This window comes from Monodelphis domestica, chromosome 4 (genome assembly GCF_027887165.1).
Source record: "Monodelphis domestica isolate mMonDom1 chromosome 4, mMonDom1.pri, whole genome shotgun sequence".
NCBI classification, from domain to species: domain Eukaryota; kingdom Metazoa; phylum Chordata; class Mammalia; order Didelphimorphia; family Didelphidae; genus Monodelphis; species Monodelphis domestica.
The window spans coordinates 5,208,770-5,226,271 of NC_077230.1; the positions used below are offsets into that span (position 1 = coordinate 5,208,770).

The window sequence follows — 17,502 nt, forward strand, 5'->3', positions numbered from 1 at the left end:
AGGAAGGGAGGAGTCATTCAAACAAATATGTTTAAGTTACCTATTTTCTGCAAGGCATGGTGCAGGGTATTAGGCACTTGGATTTCATGGAGTTTATAACCTATCATAAAAATACGAAGAATCCACATATTGAAAATAATCACCAAAGAAGCCAAAGGATTATAAATTTTAAAAAATCCCCACCTTCTATCTTAGAACCGATACTGTGTATGGGCTCCAAGGCAGAAGAGCGGTGAGGGTTAAGCACTGGGGTGAAGTGACTTGCCCAGGGTCACCCAGCTGGGAAGGGTCTGAGGCCACATTTGAACCTGGGACCTCCCTTCTCTGGGCCTGGCTCTCCATGAGCCACCCTGCCGCCTGCGATGCGTGCTCTTGATTTTATCCGTTCCCTGACCCTGACGTAGGCAGCCTCTCCCTTCTCTACTGGCCCCTATCCTGCGGCCTTCAGACATGACCAAGCCTGGACCACAGACCTCCTGCCCTGAGAGCTGGTTGCCATCTCTGAGTCTTCTCTACATACCACGATGGTTCAGGCCTCTTGCCGGGCGGCTCCCTGCCCTAGTCCCTGGCTGCCCCGGCCACGTGACTTTCCCTGGCTGCCCCGGCCATGTGACTTTCCCTGGCTGCCCCGGCCACGTGACTTTCCCCGGCTGCCCTGGCCACGTGACTTCCCTTAAGCGCACGGCTGCTTCCTGCTCCAGATGGAACACGTCCCATCCTCCCCGGACGTTCTTTACTGCCGCATCCCTGTCTCTGCACGAGTCTTCACAGGGCTCTCCGAGGGGCTGCTCTGCTTCACGGGATCCCTTTGTTCCCTGCGCGCATCGCCCCTTTGGGGTGCGGCAGTGGCCAGCCGCCTTGCATTTGCCTCCCATCTGGTTATCTGGCTTGTCCTCCCCGTGGTCGTTCTGTATGTCCACGCCGTGTGCCTGGAGGGGCTCCCTAAACCGAGGCGACGGCAGGCCTGCCCACGGTGGCCGCTGACTGGCGTAGGCCGCAAAGACAGACCTCGGCCTGGCGGCCAACGGCCCCCACGAGCTCGGCGAGCCATCCGCCATAGACCCCAACCGGCCCCCGTCACGTCGGCCCCCTCTGGGTCCCGGCGGCCCACGGTCCCCGGCTCAGAAATCTCGGGGAAGAGCCTTCTGCTCTGCCACAGAAGGAGGCCGCAGACAGCTGAGAGCCACGAGGGCGGAAGGAGAGAAACGTGGGACGAGGCTGGATCTAGGCGGGCCGAAGGCTGACCGAGGAGACGAGAGGGGAGGCTCGAGGCAGACGCTCCCGTCCAAGCTGCAGGCACGAGGGCCTGCCCACAGGGGTGCTACCAGGCCGACGAGGGCCCCGCAGAAGGCCGAGGCGAGACTCCCTGCGGGCCGCGGGCGCGGACAGCGAGAAAGGCCAGAAGGGCGGAGGGGACAGGCCTGGAGTCGGGCAGAGTGGCTGGGACAGTCACTGTTCCTGGCAGAGAATGGCTGGGCCCTCCGGCTGGGGACCGTTGGACAGGGAAGCTGGAACGGAAGAGGAGATGGCGAGGGCAGCCCGTGGAGCCGCCTGCTGTCCCTGGCCTTCCCCAGAGACGGAGTCACCGGGAGGGGCTACAAGACAACGGCGAGGGGGGGTGGACGAGAAAAGGGTTTTCTGAAGACGGGGGACAGCAGGGAGACGGAAGAGACCCCGGGGCAGAGCTCACCGGCGAAGGGGAGCTGGAACAGGCTCGTTCGGGCGACTCAAAGGATTGGCTTTGGCGAAGGGTCAGGCGGCCCTTTCGGGGGACGGCGGGATGAGGGAGGAGGCCTCGGAGCGCCATGAAACGAGGACGAGAGGCAGAGAGAGCGGCAAATGGCCTCGGGAGTGGATGGAGGAAGGGAAGGCCATGGAACGTGTGTGAGGCCCAGAAAGGTTCGGACAGTCACTGTGGAGGGCGTGTTGGCGAGGACGCTGCCGAGGGCGTGCGAGGAATGCGTAACAGACGCACACAGAATCCTTGTGTGCTTTGTTTCCCCTCCCTCTTTGTCGAGCAACGGGTGTGGGAGCTAAGGCAGCAGCTAAGCAAAGGCACTAAAAAGCAGATTTTTAGTAAAGATTTCTATTAACAGGAAACAGAATTTTCTTGAAGACACCCAAAACAGAGGGGCCCAATGCGGACCCGCGCCAGGGGCGCAGGCAGTACTGTCATTAGGGGTTTCCTGGGCTATCTTTACTTTTTTGGACTAGAGCTGACATCTCTTCCGGAGAGAGCCCTCCCAGGGAAGGAATCCTGTTAATCCCCGAAGGTCAGCGTGCTCGGAGGGATGTCGGGGGCCCACGAAGGTTCTTCGGCCTCCCCGGGGTCCCAGGCAGCAGACGGGCCGTCAGGACTTGTAGCCAAGCCTTCTTTACGCCGGAGGCCTCCGTGCCTCTGATGGAGGAGCGCGTGGGAGCCCCATGCTCTAAATCTTGCATTCGCCACCCATTTGCTCTAGCGAGGCATCCACGGCACACTCTGTACTGTCAAGCCTTAAACTGCTGTGTGCTGTTATGACTCCGCCAGGACGGCCTGGCACTGTTGTCTTCACAGGCGCGGTTCAGGAAGAAGCTTCCCGTCACGGCGGGTCCCTGGACTCCTCCATCTCCCGACGCCACAGGACGGTCCAGCTTTCCCTCGTACCCCAAGGCCACCCAGAGGCAGGTACTCCCGCTGTCTGGCTCAGGCAGACCAGGTACTTCCACTCCTTCAGCAGAAGCCGGAGCCTGCTCTCTTCTCGACCTCCCCTCCCAGGTTTCCCCATCTTAGACAAAGGTCCCCCCGCTCTGTCCCAGTCGCCGATCGGAGTACAGCCCTCTGCCATCAGCTCACAAGCGCCTCCCGAGGCCCTGTTCTTTGAGGAGATTTGAATAACTCTTAACTCACTAATGAAGACACACACGCACACACACACACACACTCTAATTCAACAACTTCAAAATCCCAGCCCGTCAGCCAGGGCAGGGCTAAGTTTAAACGAATTAGCATCTATTTTCTGTTTTGATAAGATGTATTAGAATATTATAATAATAGGAAACCATTTGTATATCCACTTCATGCTTTAAAAAAGGGAGAAATATTTATAAAACTTTTCAGCTAAAGAACAACAGAACACTACCAGTTTCCCCAGGGAAGTAGACCGTCATCAGGAAAATAAGGCCTAAACAATGATTGAATGACATCCTACGTTTTCTATGAGTACCTGCTGTAGTTTGGGAATATGGCTGCCAGGTGCTCAATCACGCTGTTAAAAGTCTTCTGAGGCTGGTTCAGAGTGCTGGCATGTGTCTGTGCAACATCTCTGGGGCTTTGATTAATCTGGGCATCCGTTTCAGAATCCACAGCCTGGCCCGGATCAGTATACGCTGCTTGTAAAAGGGCAGAAGGTATCTCCAAGGAGCCGTCACTGGCAGAGAGCAGACTCGCGTTCTGAAGTGCCAGGGTTTGGTTCCCAGCGAATAAATTAGTTGGCCCGTTCACTGGACTTTGATCATCGAGACATGAAAATTCAGGAAGTGACTTCGGATGAACTTGGGTAGAATATGTCTTAGTGGATGGATCATTAGTATGAGCAAGCTTGCCTTGAATTAACTAGGAAACAAAATCATAATGACACAAATCAACACGTTAATTTTTCCAACATACAAAAAGCTGGCTACGATGAGGTATTTATAAAACCAAAAGAAGAACTACGAAGGAAAACATAGCTATCAAAATGTAATTAACTAAAAATTTCCATCTGAAACATTCAAAAATTTTATTTTCTTTTAAAAACCATTATAATACAGTTAAAACTAGGATTCTAATTTTAGTTCACTTTCTACACTTTATTTATTCTATAAATCTGTATAAGTCTTCTTTTACTGATTTTAGAAAGGGGATGAGATGTAACAATGAAACATCAACCTTTTTTGGAGAACGAGATAGTTTTTAATGGCAGTCTAAACAGTATCATGCTGATTGACATTTCATAAAATTTCCTAAGAGGCTGGATTATGAAATGTTTTTAAAGTGTGATAGGAATATAAATTTTAAAAAATTAGTATTTAATACTTTACATTGGTTCCATTTTCATCTAACATACAACCCCTATCAGAACTAGGTGATGACTCTTCATTCAGTTATAAATGATATTTCAATTTTTTAATCAGTTTAAGCCAATTACAAACTGTCATAAATTTTTCTAAGTGCCCACTCTGGAGTTTCTTTAGATAAATATTCTAATGTCTCAGAGAGCAAGTTTCCTTTTTCAATTAAACATTTTTTGGGTCTCCTCTTCAATCAAAGCATTGCAATTACAATAGCCATGTAACTATTTGAAGGATAATGAGTCAGTCTACACTACGTTTATGTTTGGGTAGCAACCATTAACTTCAATTGAGGACTACTCTGTTTCACATTTCTGTAGTTTAATTTATTTTATTTTTTATGTTTTATTTTTCAACTAGTTCAACAGATATTTATGCTGAAGTCTACGTAACATTTTGTAACAGAACAAAAGTTGGCACTATCTGACGGAATCCACTAGATGCTATCCTTCAAAGATCTACAAGTTTTAAAACCGAAAAAAGGGGCTTGAAAATGTGTATACATTTTTGTGGTCTGTTCCAAACTTTATTTTTATTATTCTTTTTTGTTTTTCTATCACTTTAACTTTAAAATGGCTTCTTTTTCTCTCCTCCCTATCCTACTTAAGCCATCCCTTATAACAATGAGGAAAAAAGAAGAAAATATTTATAATTTTGTTAATGTTGGCTCAGTAAAATCAACGAATACATCTCATTTCTGAGAGCATATGCAACATTCCACACTCCACCTCTGCAAAGAAGAGGAGGAGGAGCATTTTCTTGTTTCAAAGTAATTTGTATTAAAATCTTTTACTTTTATATCACTTATAGTTTCCAATATATACTTCTCCTACCCCCAATAACAAAACCATCTCGTATAACAACAACAACAAAAGGCTTAACGTTCAGTCAAGTTGACTCCCATGAGAGTATTTGCAATATCATACACTCAATAATATTGCTCCCACCTCTGCAAAGAAGGAAGGTGGAGTATTCTCTCTACTCTTCTCAGGTATAAACCTTTCCAGAAATTACATTTTGTCAGGCAAAATGAAATATTGCAAATTGAGGGCAAGAACATTATTATGCATTCTAGAACAAGAAAACGGACATTCTGCGTTCATTTTTTTTATTCAGTCAGATAAAGAAACATGTTCTGATTTCTTGACTTTGGACTCTACTCCCAAATATTTAAGAACATGTGGGATTGGCCACAAGGCTGGCCAACGATTGTGGCAACAGCTGCTTAAGAATCACCAGAATGAGTCAAACCTAGTACCTTCCTAGGAAAAATGAAGAATTTAGGATGTGGTGAAAAAATGTCTGCCTTCGTGAGAGAAGTTCTTATTTATATTACCTAAATTACAAAGGTAAACAGTTTTAAGAGTTCAACAGAAGCAAAAGTAAACCAAATAAATAATGAAGCAAACTGGGGGCAGCTAGATTGATTCAGTAGATTGAGAGTCTGGTCCTGAGTTCAAATTTGACTCAGGCACTTCCTAGCTGTGTGATCCTGGGCAAGTCACTTAATCCCCACTGCCTAGCCTATACCCCTCTTCTTCCTTGGAACCAATAAAGAGTATTGACTCAATGACAGAAGATAAAGAGTATAAAGAAAAAGAATGAAGCAAATTCCCACCTAGAAGTTCTGCTAACCTAGACTGGAGATTTGATTTTCTCCCCTGTACCACTGGAGATACTTACTAAACTATTCGTAGGTAACGGAAATTCAGGAACTTTGACTTTAGAAAGTTTATCAAGTTGAGAACCAGCTTTAACTTTCTGAATTCGGTCGTCAAACTCAAACTAAAAGAGGTAAAAACAGTGAGTTAGTTTAAACTTGAAATGTCAGTTCTTCTTCTTTAACATGAAAAACCTTCCAACCCAATAAAAAAGAATACAACAAACCATATGGCCCGTAGAGAACAACACGATTTCTTGTCTGCTTATCAACAACAACAAAAAACAAACGTAGTTTCTACTAAATGATAACGTGCATTCAGTGAGAGAGAGACGCTGGTAATGCGTGCAAATGCCGTGTCAAGACTGCTGCCAGGTGCGAGAAGAACGTCATGGAGAGTGTCTGCCTTCTAAATACTTTCACCAAAACACAAACATCTTAGGCAAAGAAAAACGTCTGAATAACAATGTGTCAGGGCTGACTTGAGAAATGTCAGAAAGCTTTAGCGTCACAAGTGTGCAATACACGACGTGAGGCTTACCTCCGCCTTCTCCATTTCTTGCTTTATTTTGGAAATAAATGACTCCCAGTGACTGATCTCCGATTCCAGATTAAGGTAGGAAACCGAACCGCTGAAAGAGTTAAGACAGAATTAGTGTTCGCCCCGGACCTCTGGAGCCCAAGCTCTCGGCGTGCACGTGTTGGAGCGCTAATCCAAGGCAAGCACGACTGTCCCACAACGAGACGCCCGCAAGATCACTCGCTCACTGAAGCCCTCTGAAAGGGCCTTGCATTGGCCAAATCTCCTCGGAGCAATCCGAAGCACTGACCTTCCGCACGTGCACGTCTGGCCAGGCCGCGGCACTCTCTGGAAACGAAGCCCACTGGAGTAAGCTGGTGGCTGGGTGGGGACAGTCGGCGGCGGGGAGGCCCCAGAGAAGTCAGGACACGGCCCAGAGAGAGCAGCGCCTGGCCGCAGCCCGATGAGGGGCGACGGCGGTACCTTCAACGGGGACAGAAAGGTCGGGAAGCGGGTGCGTGTTTAAGGAAGGACAGGCAGAGGCAGCAGGAGGGGGCACAGCGAGGTAAGGGCGAGGAGGAGGTCGACGGTGTGGGGAAAGGGGTGCAAGGACAATGGCCGCCTCTCCTTCCTGCGAGGAAGCAGGACCGAGAAGAGAAGGGGGGAGCAGGTTCTCAGAGAAGGCATCAGTGTCGGGAGAGGAAAGGAGGGAAGAGAAACTCTGGGAGAGCCACGGCAGGGAGCGAGGCCGTTAGGAGGCAGAAGAGGAGCGCCTCCCCTCCGGACCCCCGAGAGCACGTAGCATCACTCTGCAGAGCGGGGCGACTTTGTCCAGCTCAGTTCAGCCACACAAGACCGCAGGTGGCGGGAGGGCTCCTAGTCGGGCTTGGCCGACCAAGATGAGCCACAAGGAGCACCGAGCTCGAGGGAAGAGGCTGAAGCCGAGCTGAACTTCCCTCAGCAAGGGATCAGGATGAGAGGGGAGCAAAGCGCAGTCGGGGGAGGCAAGAAGTGGATGAAGAGGCGGATCGGGTTCCCGACAATGAAAGTGGACAAGAGATGCCGAGACGTGCGGGGGGGCGCCTCTTTGTGTGGCTGAGCTGAGGCAGAGGGTAGGCGATGGGAAATGAATGAACGTCTTTGAGGAGACATCAGTGTGTGCGTTGAGTCTCCTAGTGTGAGGGCAAGAGGTGGGGAGACGAGAAACACTGGAGCCTTCAAAGCAGGGGAGCATCCCGGAGACTGGTTCATCCTAGCTACCAGAATGGCTAGTGGATGAAGGAAGGACGGAAGGACTCTCCCAGGGGAGGTCACCGAGTGGTGGTGGTGGTGGGGAGGGGCAAGGAGGGCCGAGGAGTCTTCCCCAGCCTCACCTCAACAAGCGGGAGAGTGGGAATAAATGTGCAGAGGCCCTGGAGAGGGTAGACAAGGAGACTGTGCCATCAGTGAGAGCCGCAGCGTGGAAGGGGAGGGAGAGGAAAAGATCCAAGATGGGGGCAGCCAGAATGGAAGGCGTGGCTAGCTTTTCCGTGGGGCGCTGGGGGTCTGAGCTGAGCTGTGTCAGAAGGGAGGGGGCCGCGGCAGACGGAGAAGGGGGTCGGAACAAGCAATCCTCTTGGGATGACTACTAAGAATGGTAAAGCAGTAGGGCCTTACATGTCTGCCCCATAGGAGGCACGGATAAGGTTGTAGACCATTTAGTACACACTCTCTGGAGAGTAGACAGTACTATGTAGCTCAGAGTAGACAATGTCCAAATTTCTATCAAGTAACTGGTATCTATGTTAAAATTCCAGATTGTTCTTCGCATCTGGAGAAGGAGAAGGCAGCGGGATGTAAGGAATTCTTGTCCGCTTTCCAGATTATCGGGTCAGCGGGGGGGAGTTTAATGCGATTCTTAAAGAACAAGAAAACAGAAAGATTTCAATGTGAACTTTTAAAAAAAGTTCTTCCAGTGGCCAAAAAGAATCTTGACGTGCATCATGAGGTTGACATTTAAAGAATTTCACACAGAGGACGGGCAGGAAACATACCTGTACAGCCGGAGCCGACAGAAATCGGGCTCCTTCTAAAGAAGGGAGAACTGAACTATCCGAAGAGAAAGCAGCCCACGTTCACAAAGGAAAGAAAGTAAATCCACAGACCTTTCCTGTGAAAGGTCATGCAGTAGAAAGAAGCAAGAGATGAGCAGTTATTGTTGGTGATTTTCTACTTGGGTTAATTACAGGGATACTGTACTCATCAACTGGACAATCACACCAGAGAGACTGACTTCTCCCTGAGGACATGCACCTCATCATGACAGAAAACCTCCAAAGATTCATTAAAGTGAATGACTACTATCAATTATTAGAGATTTGTTATGGATACACATGATATTGCAAAAAAGAATCGAGAGAGTATTGACTAACATCTTGGGTAAAAACTGAAGGAATTAGGGTTACAAAGTTCTTTTTCATTCGTGCTAATTATCAAAGACGAGGACTTCTAACGCAGCTTCTGAAAATAAATGGTTGGTTGGTCTGAGAACAGTATAATAGAGGAGGAATTGCTGTCAGGGATGAAATACACCTAATGACTGGTGAATTAAATGCAACAAGCATTTATTGTCTGCTATATGCGAAAAAAGTGGTAGGTGCTGGGAATATTAAGAAAATTAAAGTTTAAAAAACAATTCTTGACTTCCAGGACATTACAATTTAGTTTCCTTGATGAAGTCTTGCTTATCTACTTTAAAAGGATTTAAATGGAAAAGAATATGGGGAAAGGGAAGGGAAAAGGGAGAAAATTGCTTACCTCAAGCTAGAGACGATAGAGAGTAGCTAAAATATAGACAGAAGAATAGCGGTAGAGATGTACAGAATTCATGAGAAAAAATGTAAGAAAAGAAACAGCAATAAAATCAGTGGCCTGAAGTATCTATACACCAATACACAAAGCATAAATAATAAATAACTTAAAACAGAGATGTTAACACAAGTAATAAAATTTTACTTCTCATGTTATCAGTGGGACGTGCAAGGTGAGCTAAGACATGATTAAAATATGGATATCAAAGAATAACTATATCCAAAAGGAAAAAAAGTAGGTAAATCATATGGTGCTATGAATGGAATATTCATTTATTCATGTTCATTCTATGGTTAGAGTTTAAAATTTTAGTTAATTTAATGAGACTATTAAAATAAAATTTAAAAAATTGGAGGCAAAATAATACAGGACAACTCTGAGGGACTTATGAGAAAGAACACTATTCACATCCAGAGAAAGAACTGTGGGAATAGAAACACAGAAGAAAAACAACTGCTTGATCACATGGGTCGAAGGGGATATAGACTCTAAGCGATCACCCTAATGCAAATATTAATAATATGGAAGTAGGTCTTGATCAATGACACATGTAAAACCCAGTGGAATTGCTTGTTGGCTGGGGGGTGGGTGGAGAGAAGGGGAGGGAAAGAACATGAATCATTTAACCATGGAAAAATATTCTAAATTAATTAATCAAATAAAAATTTTCAAATAAAAAAATTGGAGGCAGAAAATCAAAGATTATGTGTGGAACATGGCAGAAAGGCAAGGAAGACTTATAATGATTTATTATTTAGATAAAGAGGCTATGGGAAACTCACCAGGATTCACAAGTCAACCGTATTCTCATATGGTGAGAATTAATGAAGTATGATAAATCATAAATATAATTTGCACATATTAGTAATTAAAAAAATTATCTTTAAAATAACAGATTGAGATGGACCCAAGTTGGTGGAATATTGGCAACATGACTTTCCCAATTCCTTTCTAAATAACTTTAAAATAATTCCTTAAATCAAAGTTTGGAGCGGTAGAGCCAACAATAGGTGAGACAAATGAGGAAGTTGGTAGGAGAGCTCTGTGACATTGGGATGGGAACTGTCCTGGAATGTGTCATGACCACCAGCACTGGGCTTGGGAGGTAGCTATAACAGTAACAGCTCTAGGCTCAGCGATGGAAAGGGAGCCAGACAACTGATCTGAAAGAAAGTGCAGGGGACCCATTGCTGCTAAATGGCAATTCAACAGCTCATAAGTAGTTCTAGGTCACCGTTCTAAGGTGGAGAGGCGTGCTTATGGCTGGTTACAGGGGAGCAGGGGATCCAGTCACAGCTCCAAAGTAGAGAGGAGAGGTAGCTCTCAGGGCTGGAGGAGAACAGGGGACCTGGCCATAGATGCAGGGCCCTGAGAAGTGCTCATACCTGTGGCTACAGGGGAGCAGGGGCTGTACCTGAATAAAGCCCAGATTGTAGACCAAGTAAGCAGTGCCATCACCCTTCTTAAGACCACATCACCTTGGAGGGACAAAAAACTTCCAAACTCCTAAAACGATCTCTGAAAACAGAGCCTCCCACCATCAGGGGAGCAGAAATCCATTTTTAATATAAAGTTCAAAGTTTAAAAAATGGATTTGAAAAAGGATTAAACAAGTAAACAAAAGAAATGAATCATAAAAAGCTACTAGAGAGGAAGAGAAGACCAAGATAAACCCAGAAGACAACAATTGAAAAGAGCTTCAAGCAAAGCCTTAAATAAGATGCTAATTAAACCTAGGTACTCATGAAAGTGTTAAAAGAAAAAGGTAAGAGAGGTAAAGGAAAATAAAATTAGTAGCTCAATAAAAGAGGCAAAAAAATATGGAAGAAAATAATACCCCCAAAACAGAATTGGCCTAATAATAAAAGAGGTACAAAAATTCACTGAAAAAAAAATTATTTAAAAAGTACTATGGGGTGGGGGCAGTTTCAGTGGATAGAGAGCCAGGTTTGGAGATAGGAGGTCCTGAGTTCAAAACTGGCCTCAGATATTTCCTAGCTGTGTGACCCTGGATAAATCACTTAATCTCTATTGCCTAGCCTTTACCATTCTTCTGCCTTAAAACCAATACACAGTACTGATTCAAAGATTGAAGGTAAGGGTTTAAAAAAAATAGAATTAGCTAAATGGAAAATGGGGAATAAAAACTCACTGAAGAAAATTTCATAAAAATTAGAATTAGTAATCCAGCCATTCTGGAAGGCAATATGGAATTATGCACAAAGAGCTTTAAAAGAATGCATACACTTTGAATCAGCAATACCACTACTAGGTTTGTATCCTAAAGAGATAATAAGGAAAAATACTTGTACAAAAATAATCATAGCTGTGCTCTTTGTAGTGGCAGAAAAATTGGAAAATGAGGGGATGCCCTTCAATTGGGGAATGGCTGAACAAGTTGTGGTATGTGAGGGTGACGGAATACTATTATGCTGAAAGGAATTATAATCTGGAGGATTTCTATATGAACTGGGAGAACCTCAATGAACTGATGCAGAGTGAAATGAGCAGACCCAGGAGAACATTGTGCACAGAGACCGATACATTGTAGCACAATCTAATGTAATGGACTTTGCTACTAGTAGTAATGCAACAAGCCAGGACACCCTTGAAGGACTTGTGGGAAAGAATGCTAACCACCTTGAGAGAAAGAACTATGGGAGCAGAAATGGAAAGGCAAAACATATGACATCATTTATTATATCACATGTACATGTGTGTGTGTGTGTGTGTGTGTGTGTGTGTGAGATTTGGGGTTTAGGCTTCAAAAAATTGCTCCATAGAAAAAATTAATAATATGCAAATAGGTATTAAATGATAACATTTGTACAACTGAGTGGAATTGCTTGGTGGCTCTGGGAGTGGGGAAGGAAGAGGGGGAGGGGAAAAAAAGAATCATGTAACCATGGAAAAATATTTTAAAATAAAAATTATCTAAAAAATTGGAATTGGGCAATTGGGAGCTAACAACTCCATGAGACATCAAGAAACAATAAAACAAAGTGAAAGGAATGAAAAAATAGAAGAAAATATGAAATATTTAATCAGAAAAACAATTGACCTGAAAACTAGATTGAGAAGGGATAATTAAAGAGAATTACCTGTAAGTCATGATCAAAGAAAAAGCCTAGACATTATATTCAAGAAATTATCAAGGAAAACTGCCCTAATATCTTAGATGTAGAAAGTAAAATAGAAATGGAAAGAATCCACCTCCTGAAAGAGATTCCAAAATGAAAACTCCCAGGAATATTATAGCCAAATTCTAGATCAGGGAGAAAATGTACAATCATCCTGAAAGAAACAATTCAAATATCACTGATCCATAGTCAGGATCACATAAGATTTATCAGTTTCCGTATTAAAGGAGCAGGTTTGGAATATACTACTCCAAAAGGCAAAGAAGCTAAGATTACCAGAATAATCTACCCATCAAAAGTGAGTATAATGCTTCAGTAGCAAAATATTGGATATTTAATGAATAGAGGATTTTAAAGCACTCCCGATGAAGACTAGAGTTGAATAGAAAATCTGAGCTTTGAACACAAGTATAAAAAGGTAGACATAAAAGAGTAATCATTAAACTATTTATATTTGTAATGGGGAGATGAAACATAACTCCTTAAAACTTTATCATTATTAGGGCAGTTAGAAGGAATCTCCGCAGAGGGCAAGGATATGAGTTGATTATATTGGGATGAGCTAAAAAAAATGAAGGGATGAGAAAGAAGGATGTACTTGGAGAAAGGAGAAGTTGAATGTGGAAATTTTTGTCACATAATCTAAGAACCTTGCAAAGAAAAGCCTATATAGCTGAGAGGAAAAGAGAGGGGAAGACAATGCTTGAACCTCACTTTCTTTGGAATTGTTCAGAGAAGGAAGAATACTCACACAGACTCTCAATTTAATATAGACATCTATCTTACCCAATAGGGAGGGGAAGGGGACAAGAGATATTGTAGTGAAATATGATCAAAGGGAAGGTGGATTAAGGGAGACAGTGGTTAGAAGCAAAACACTTTTCAGAAGGGAGAGGATAAAAAGAGAAAGAGATGGAGAGAAATACACAGTAATCATAACTGTGAATGTGAATGGGATGAGGTTACCCATAAAATAGAAGTGGAGAGTAGAATGGATTAGAAACCAGAATCCAATGATATGTTGCTAACAAGAGACACACTTAAACCAGAAAGACACACATAGAGTTCAAATAAAGAGCTAGAGCAGAATCAATTATACTTCAGCTGATGTAAAAAAGGTAGAGATTAACAATTATGATGTCATGCAAAGAAAAAGCAAAAGGTAACAAAATTTCACAGCCTGCTTTTCTGATAAAGGCCTCATTTCTTAAGTATATAAAGAACTGAATCCAATTTATAAAATATAGGATCCATTCTTCAGTTGAAAATGGTCAAAGTTTTCATGCAGTTTTCAGAAAAAGAAATCAAAGCTATTTGAAGTTATATTTTAAAATGCTCTAAATCACTATTGATTACAGAATTGCAAATTTAAGAAACCAACTTCATCCCTATTAGACATGACAAATGCTAGGAAGGATGAAGAAAAATAACAATGCTATAAGCTGTTGGTAGTTTGAACTGGACCAACCATTCTGGAGAAAAATTTGGAACTCTGTCCAAAGTTCTACAGTACTGTTGATGTACCAATATCATTATTTGGTCTATACCCCAAAGAGATCAAAGGAAAAGGAACTTTTTGTGGTGGCAAAGACTTAGAAATTAAGGAGATTCTCATCAACTGGAGAATGGATGAACAAGTTGTGGCATATGATTTTGATGGAGCTATTTTTTTTTGATGGAGTACTATTGCGGTATGAGAAATAAGGGGGATGGTTTCATAAAAAACTTATATGGCAAGACATATGAACTGATGCAACACGAAGTGAGAAGAACTGTAGGTCATTGTGTACAGACAATAGCAATGTTGTAATGATTAACTGTGAAAGAGTTGATCAATACAATGATCCAAGAAAATTCTAAAGGACTCCTAATGAAAAAGTACTATCCATCTCTAGAGAACTGTTGAACTTTAACTGATGTATAATTTTCTTGTTTGCCTTCTGATATGGCTAATATTGTAACAGTTAAAATTAGGCCAAACTGTGGCAGGAAAAATTAGTTTCTCTCTGCAAGGAGTATTATATTTTTAGAGATTTATTTAAGATAAGGAATTTAGGAAAATACAAGTAAGAAAAGCACGTGCTAGGCCCAGAGAGCCTATTCACAACCACTCACATCTTCCCTGCTAGGTGGAGAGCCAGGTGTGCTCCCAAATGGAAGTAGGAAAAGACCCCAGTAGCCTTTATACCCCATCTTGCTCTTGGCCCAGGTGAGGTTACAAGGCATTTTGGGGAGTGAGCAAGGACTTCTGGGAAATGGAGTCCAGGGTTCAAGTCTCTATTTTTACATTTCACCATGTGATCATTTTTGGAAAAAAAAAAACATCCCCCCCCAAAGGATCATGAAAACATAATCAACTTAAAGATTACAATAATTTGAGGATAAGAGAGAGGAAAAAAAAGAACAAAACCAGTATTTGCTGGTCGGCCAAACTGTTATTGTGAAATCACTTTTAAAGACTGGTATATATTAATTTAAGGTCGCCAAGGAATTTACTTATGAAATTTCTAAAATGAAACACTCAAGTCAGAATGGAGTTTATGGTGGTTTAATCACAATGGGAGTAAGAGAGAAGGAGAGGGAGAGAAGGAAAGAAGGGGAAAAGGAAAAGGGTGAACTCAACCTTCCGGCAGAGCCAGAGGGAGTTTAGGGCCGAAGGCCAAGGTAGAAAGGAGAATCAGTCCTTGACTCATGTGACCGATCTGAAGGAAAGCTGTGTGCAGGCCTCCTCCCTGCTTGAGCTCCTAGCACCAACTGGCGCCTAGCCCTGTCCCCAGGAAGTCAGCGAACTCCAGAGGCTGCTCTCTACGTCACTTCCTGTGCCTCGCAAGTGCCAATGGTGGCTCAAGCTTGGCTTAGGACAGCCAGGTGGGCAGTTAGTTATTTCTGATTTGTCATTGACTAGCACATGCCTGTATAGTGTGGGTGTGCACAATTTTGGGTGCTAGACCAAGCAAGATGCAGATTTTAAAATCACAATATGAAAATATTTTACATGACTTCACATGTATAATTAACTGATATCATTTTGCTTGCCGAACTCCAAATTTAAAGAGATGAAAAATGAACATATTATATTATTAGTCAGGCCATATCTGATTGCTGGCCTTAGTCTAGTCTAGACATCTAAAGGTCACAATTGCATTTGTAAAAACTACCCCGTCACGTTTTAATAAGCTGAACGAAAATGAAAACTGTCTCAAAAATATCAAAAACAAAACAAAATGACTAGATGAATATGTTAAATCTACAATTTATCAATCTTGCTTCCATTTTCTAAAAGACATGCAAAGAAAGCTAAAAAGTCATGTGGTACCTGTTCATTAACTTTAGGTTCTTAATATACATTTCTGCTTTTGATAAAGTAATCTGCAATTTATTCACATCAGTATTCTTCCAGTTTTCAAGTATGGTCACCTAAAGTTGGAGAAATTTTACATATCTTAAAAATAAAATTTGACGAAAATTCTCACATTAAGTATAGATTTCTTCCTAAATGTCTAAGTTTCCTCATTCTTAACTCTATCATAACTTCAGTTAGGTGAATATCCAGTGGTATATCTTGGCTTGTGATCATTTATAAAGATGAATATAGTAATAAGGAAACTTTGTGAGATGAAAGTATCTAAACTTTTTAGATAGACATGGAAATGAACACTTTCTATCAATAAATCTAGCACAAATGAATGTGCTAGAGTAGAAAGTTTGGGAAAGAATGAAAAAACTACTTTCTTTCTAGTGGGCCAGAAAGATTAATTTCCTTTTTCCTATTATAATATTAAATGCTGTGGAAAAGTTAAGTTTCAGGAAAAGGCTCCTTTTAACTTCCTCTAATTTTCTGATTGGCAGTTTTGAGAGCTATCTCAGGCCAGGGCAATGAAAAGGGGCAACTGACTGAACTTAGGCTTGGTGGATATTTTTTGAAGGACCATGTTCTCCCAGTCTTTTCGTAGAAAAAGGGAGAAAAATGCTTGTCCTATGTAAAATCTATATTTGTATGCAAACACACAGATATATCTATGCGTATGTCTCTTACCATCTATTCCCATATATTCATACATATATGTGTGCCTCTGTATAATATGAAATTTTCTTTTTTATATAGGAAGGAGAGAGTTTACAAATATGTGGAAATGAATGGAGACCGAATTTATGTCATCCTAATTAATACTTTATGCAATCTCCAAATGGGGTGGTGACAGAGGTTGGGAGGTGGTCTGATGAGTTGCCAAGTTTTATTTGCTATCTTAAAATTCAAGAAAGTAGCAAATTCAGATTTAACAGGGCCAATCTAATCTACTAAAGAAATCTGTCTCTCACAAGATAATCATCTGTTCCTAATAGTGAAAAGTTATAACAGTAGTCATGATTAAATACAAAGAGGTAAAACCTTTATACACTTAGAGATACAAAGGTCTTAAAGGTCAGGGTGTCCAAATCCCTCATTGTATAGATGAAGAAATTGAGGCCCAGAGATGGGAAGTAACTTGCTCTAAACACAGGTCTTTTGATTCACAATCGAGGCTTTTCCATTGTGCAATAGTGCCATCAATTGAGAGGAATTAGGTCCAAACAAAATACTCCCAAGCTGCCATTCCTTAATAGATTGATTTTAAGTGTTGTGAAATTTCCCAACTGGAACCTCATTTCAGTTGTTCAATACTAAAAATGTATATATACCATCAGGAAATGAAGCCAGTACATCAAAAAGTACATCTCCTGAATCTGTTGTATGTTTTTGAAATACATCCATTTCAACATGCCATAAAAAAAATACCATTAGACTCACCTCTGCAGCTACAGCTCTTTTAATAGCTTCATGGTAATTCTCTTTTCCCTTCTTTATAAGTTCCTCCATTTTCAATTTTTCATTTGCAAATTTATTACTATTGAAAAAAACAATCTTGAAATATTTTAAGCCAGGGAGATATTGCATACAAGTTTATTTTGTGATAAAAATATTAATTACATTTCTTATAGCAACATATAGTTAAGTGCTTTGCTATACAACAACTAGAGGGTGCATTTAATGGGATTACAGGCAATAATTGACAGGAGCTGGTAAAGAGTAGGAATGCTTGTATTTTAGTCAATAAGTATTTATTAAGCACTTAATATGTGTGATGGGAATACAAAGACAGAAACAAACAGTCCCTCTTTCCAAGAACTCACACTTCACGTCACCTAGACTGGGCCGCAGACAGTACAAACTGTTCTACTAACTATTCATCTAAAAAATT

At 42.3% G+C, this 17,502-nt stretch overlaps 1 protein-coding gene across 10 annotated transcripts in view; it reads right to left on the reverse strand.

Annotated features, from left to right (window-relative positions):
- The window catches only part of TTC3 (tetratricopeptide repeat domain 3), a 193,218-nt gene that overhangs the window by 24,282 nt on the left and 151,434 nt on the right, over window positions 1-17,502 (reverse strand). For 9 of the 10 annotated variants that reach the window (XM_056797083.1, XM_056797082.1, XM_056797081.1 and 6 more), the window contains exons 38-42: window positions 17,052-17,148; window positions 15,579-15,679; window positions 6,294-6,384; window positions 5,776-5,877; window positions 3,207-3,595 (exon numbers count right to left, since the gene is read on the reverse strand). In XM_056797083.1, the coding sequence (XP_056653061.1) occupies window positions 3,207-3,595; window positions 5,776-5,877; window positions 6,294-6,384; window positions 15,579-15,679; window positions 17,052-17,148 (780 nt within the window). Of the gene's footprint in view, window positions 1-40; window positions 101-3,206; window positions 3,596-5,775; window positions 5,878-6,293; window positions 6,385-15,578; window positions 15,680-17,051; window positions 17,149-17,502 lie in introns of all 10 variants that reach the window. The other variant, XR_008911745.1, reaches the window with a different exon arrangement.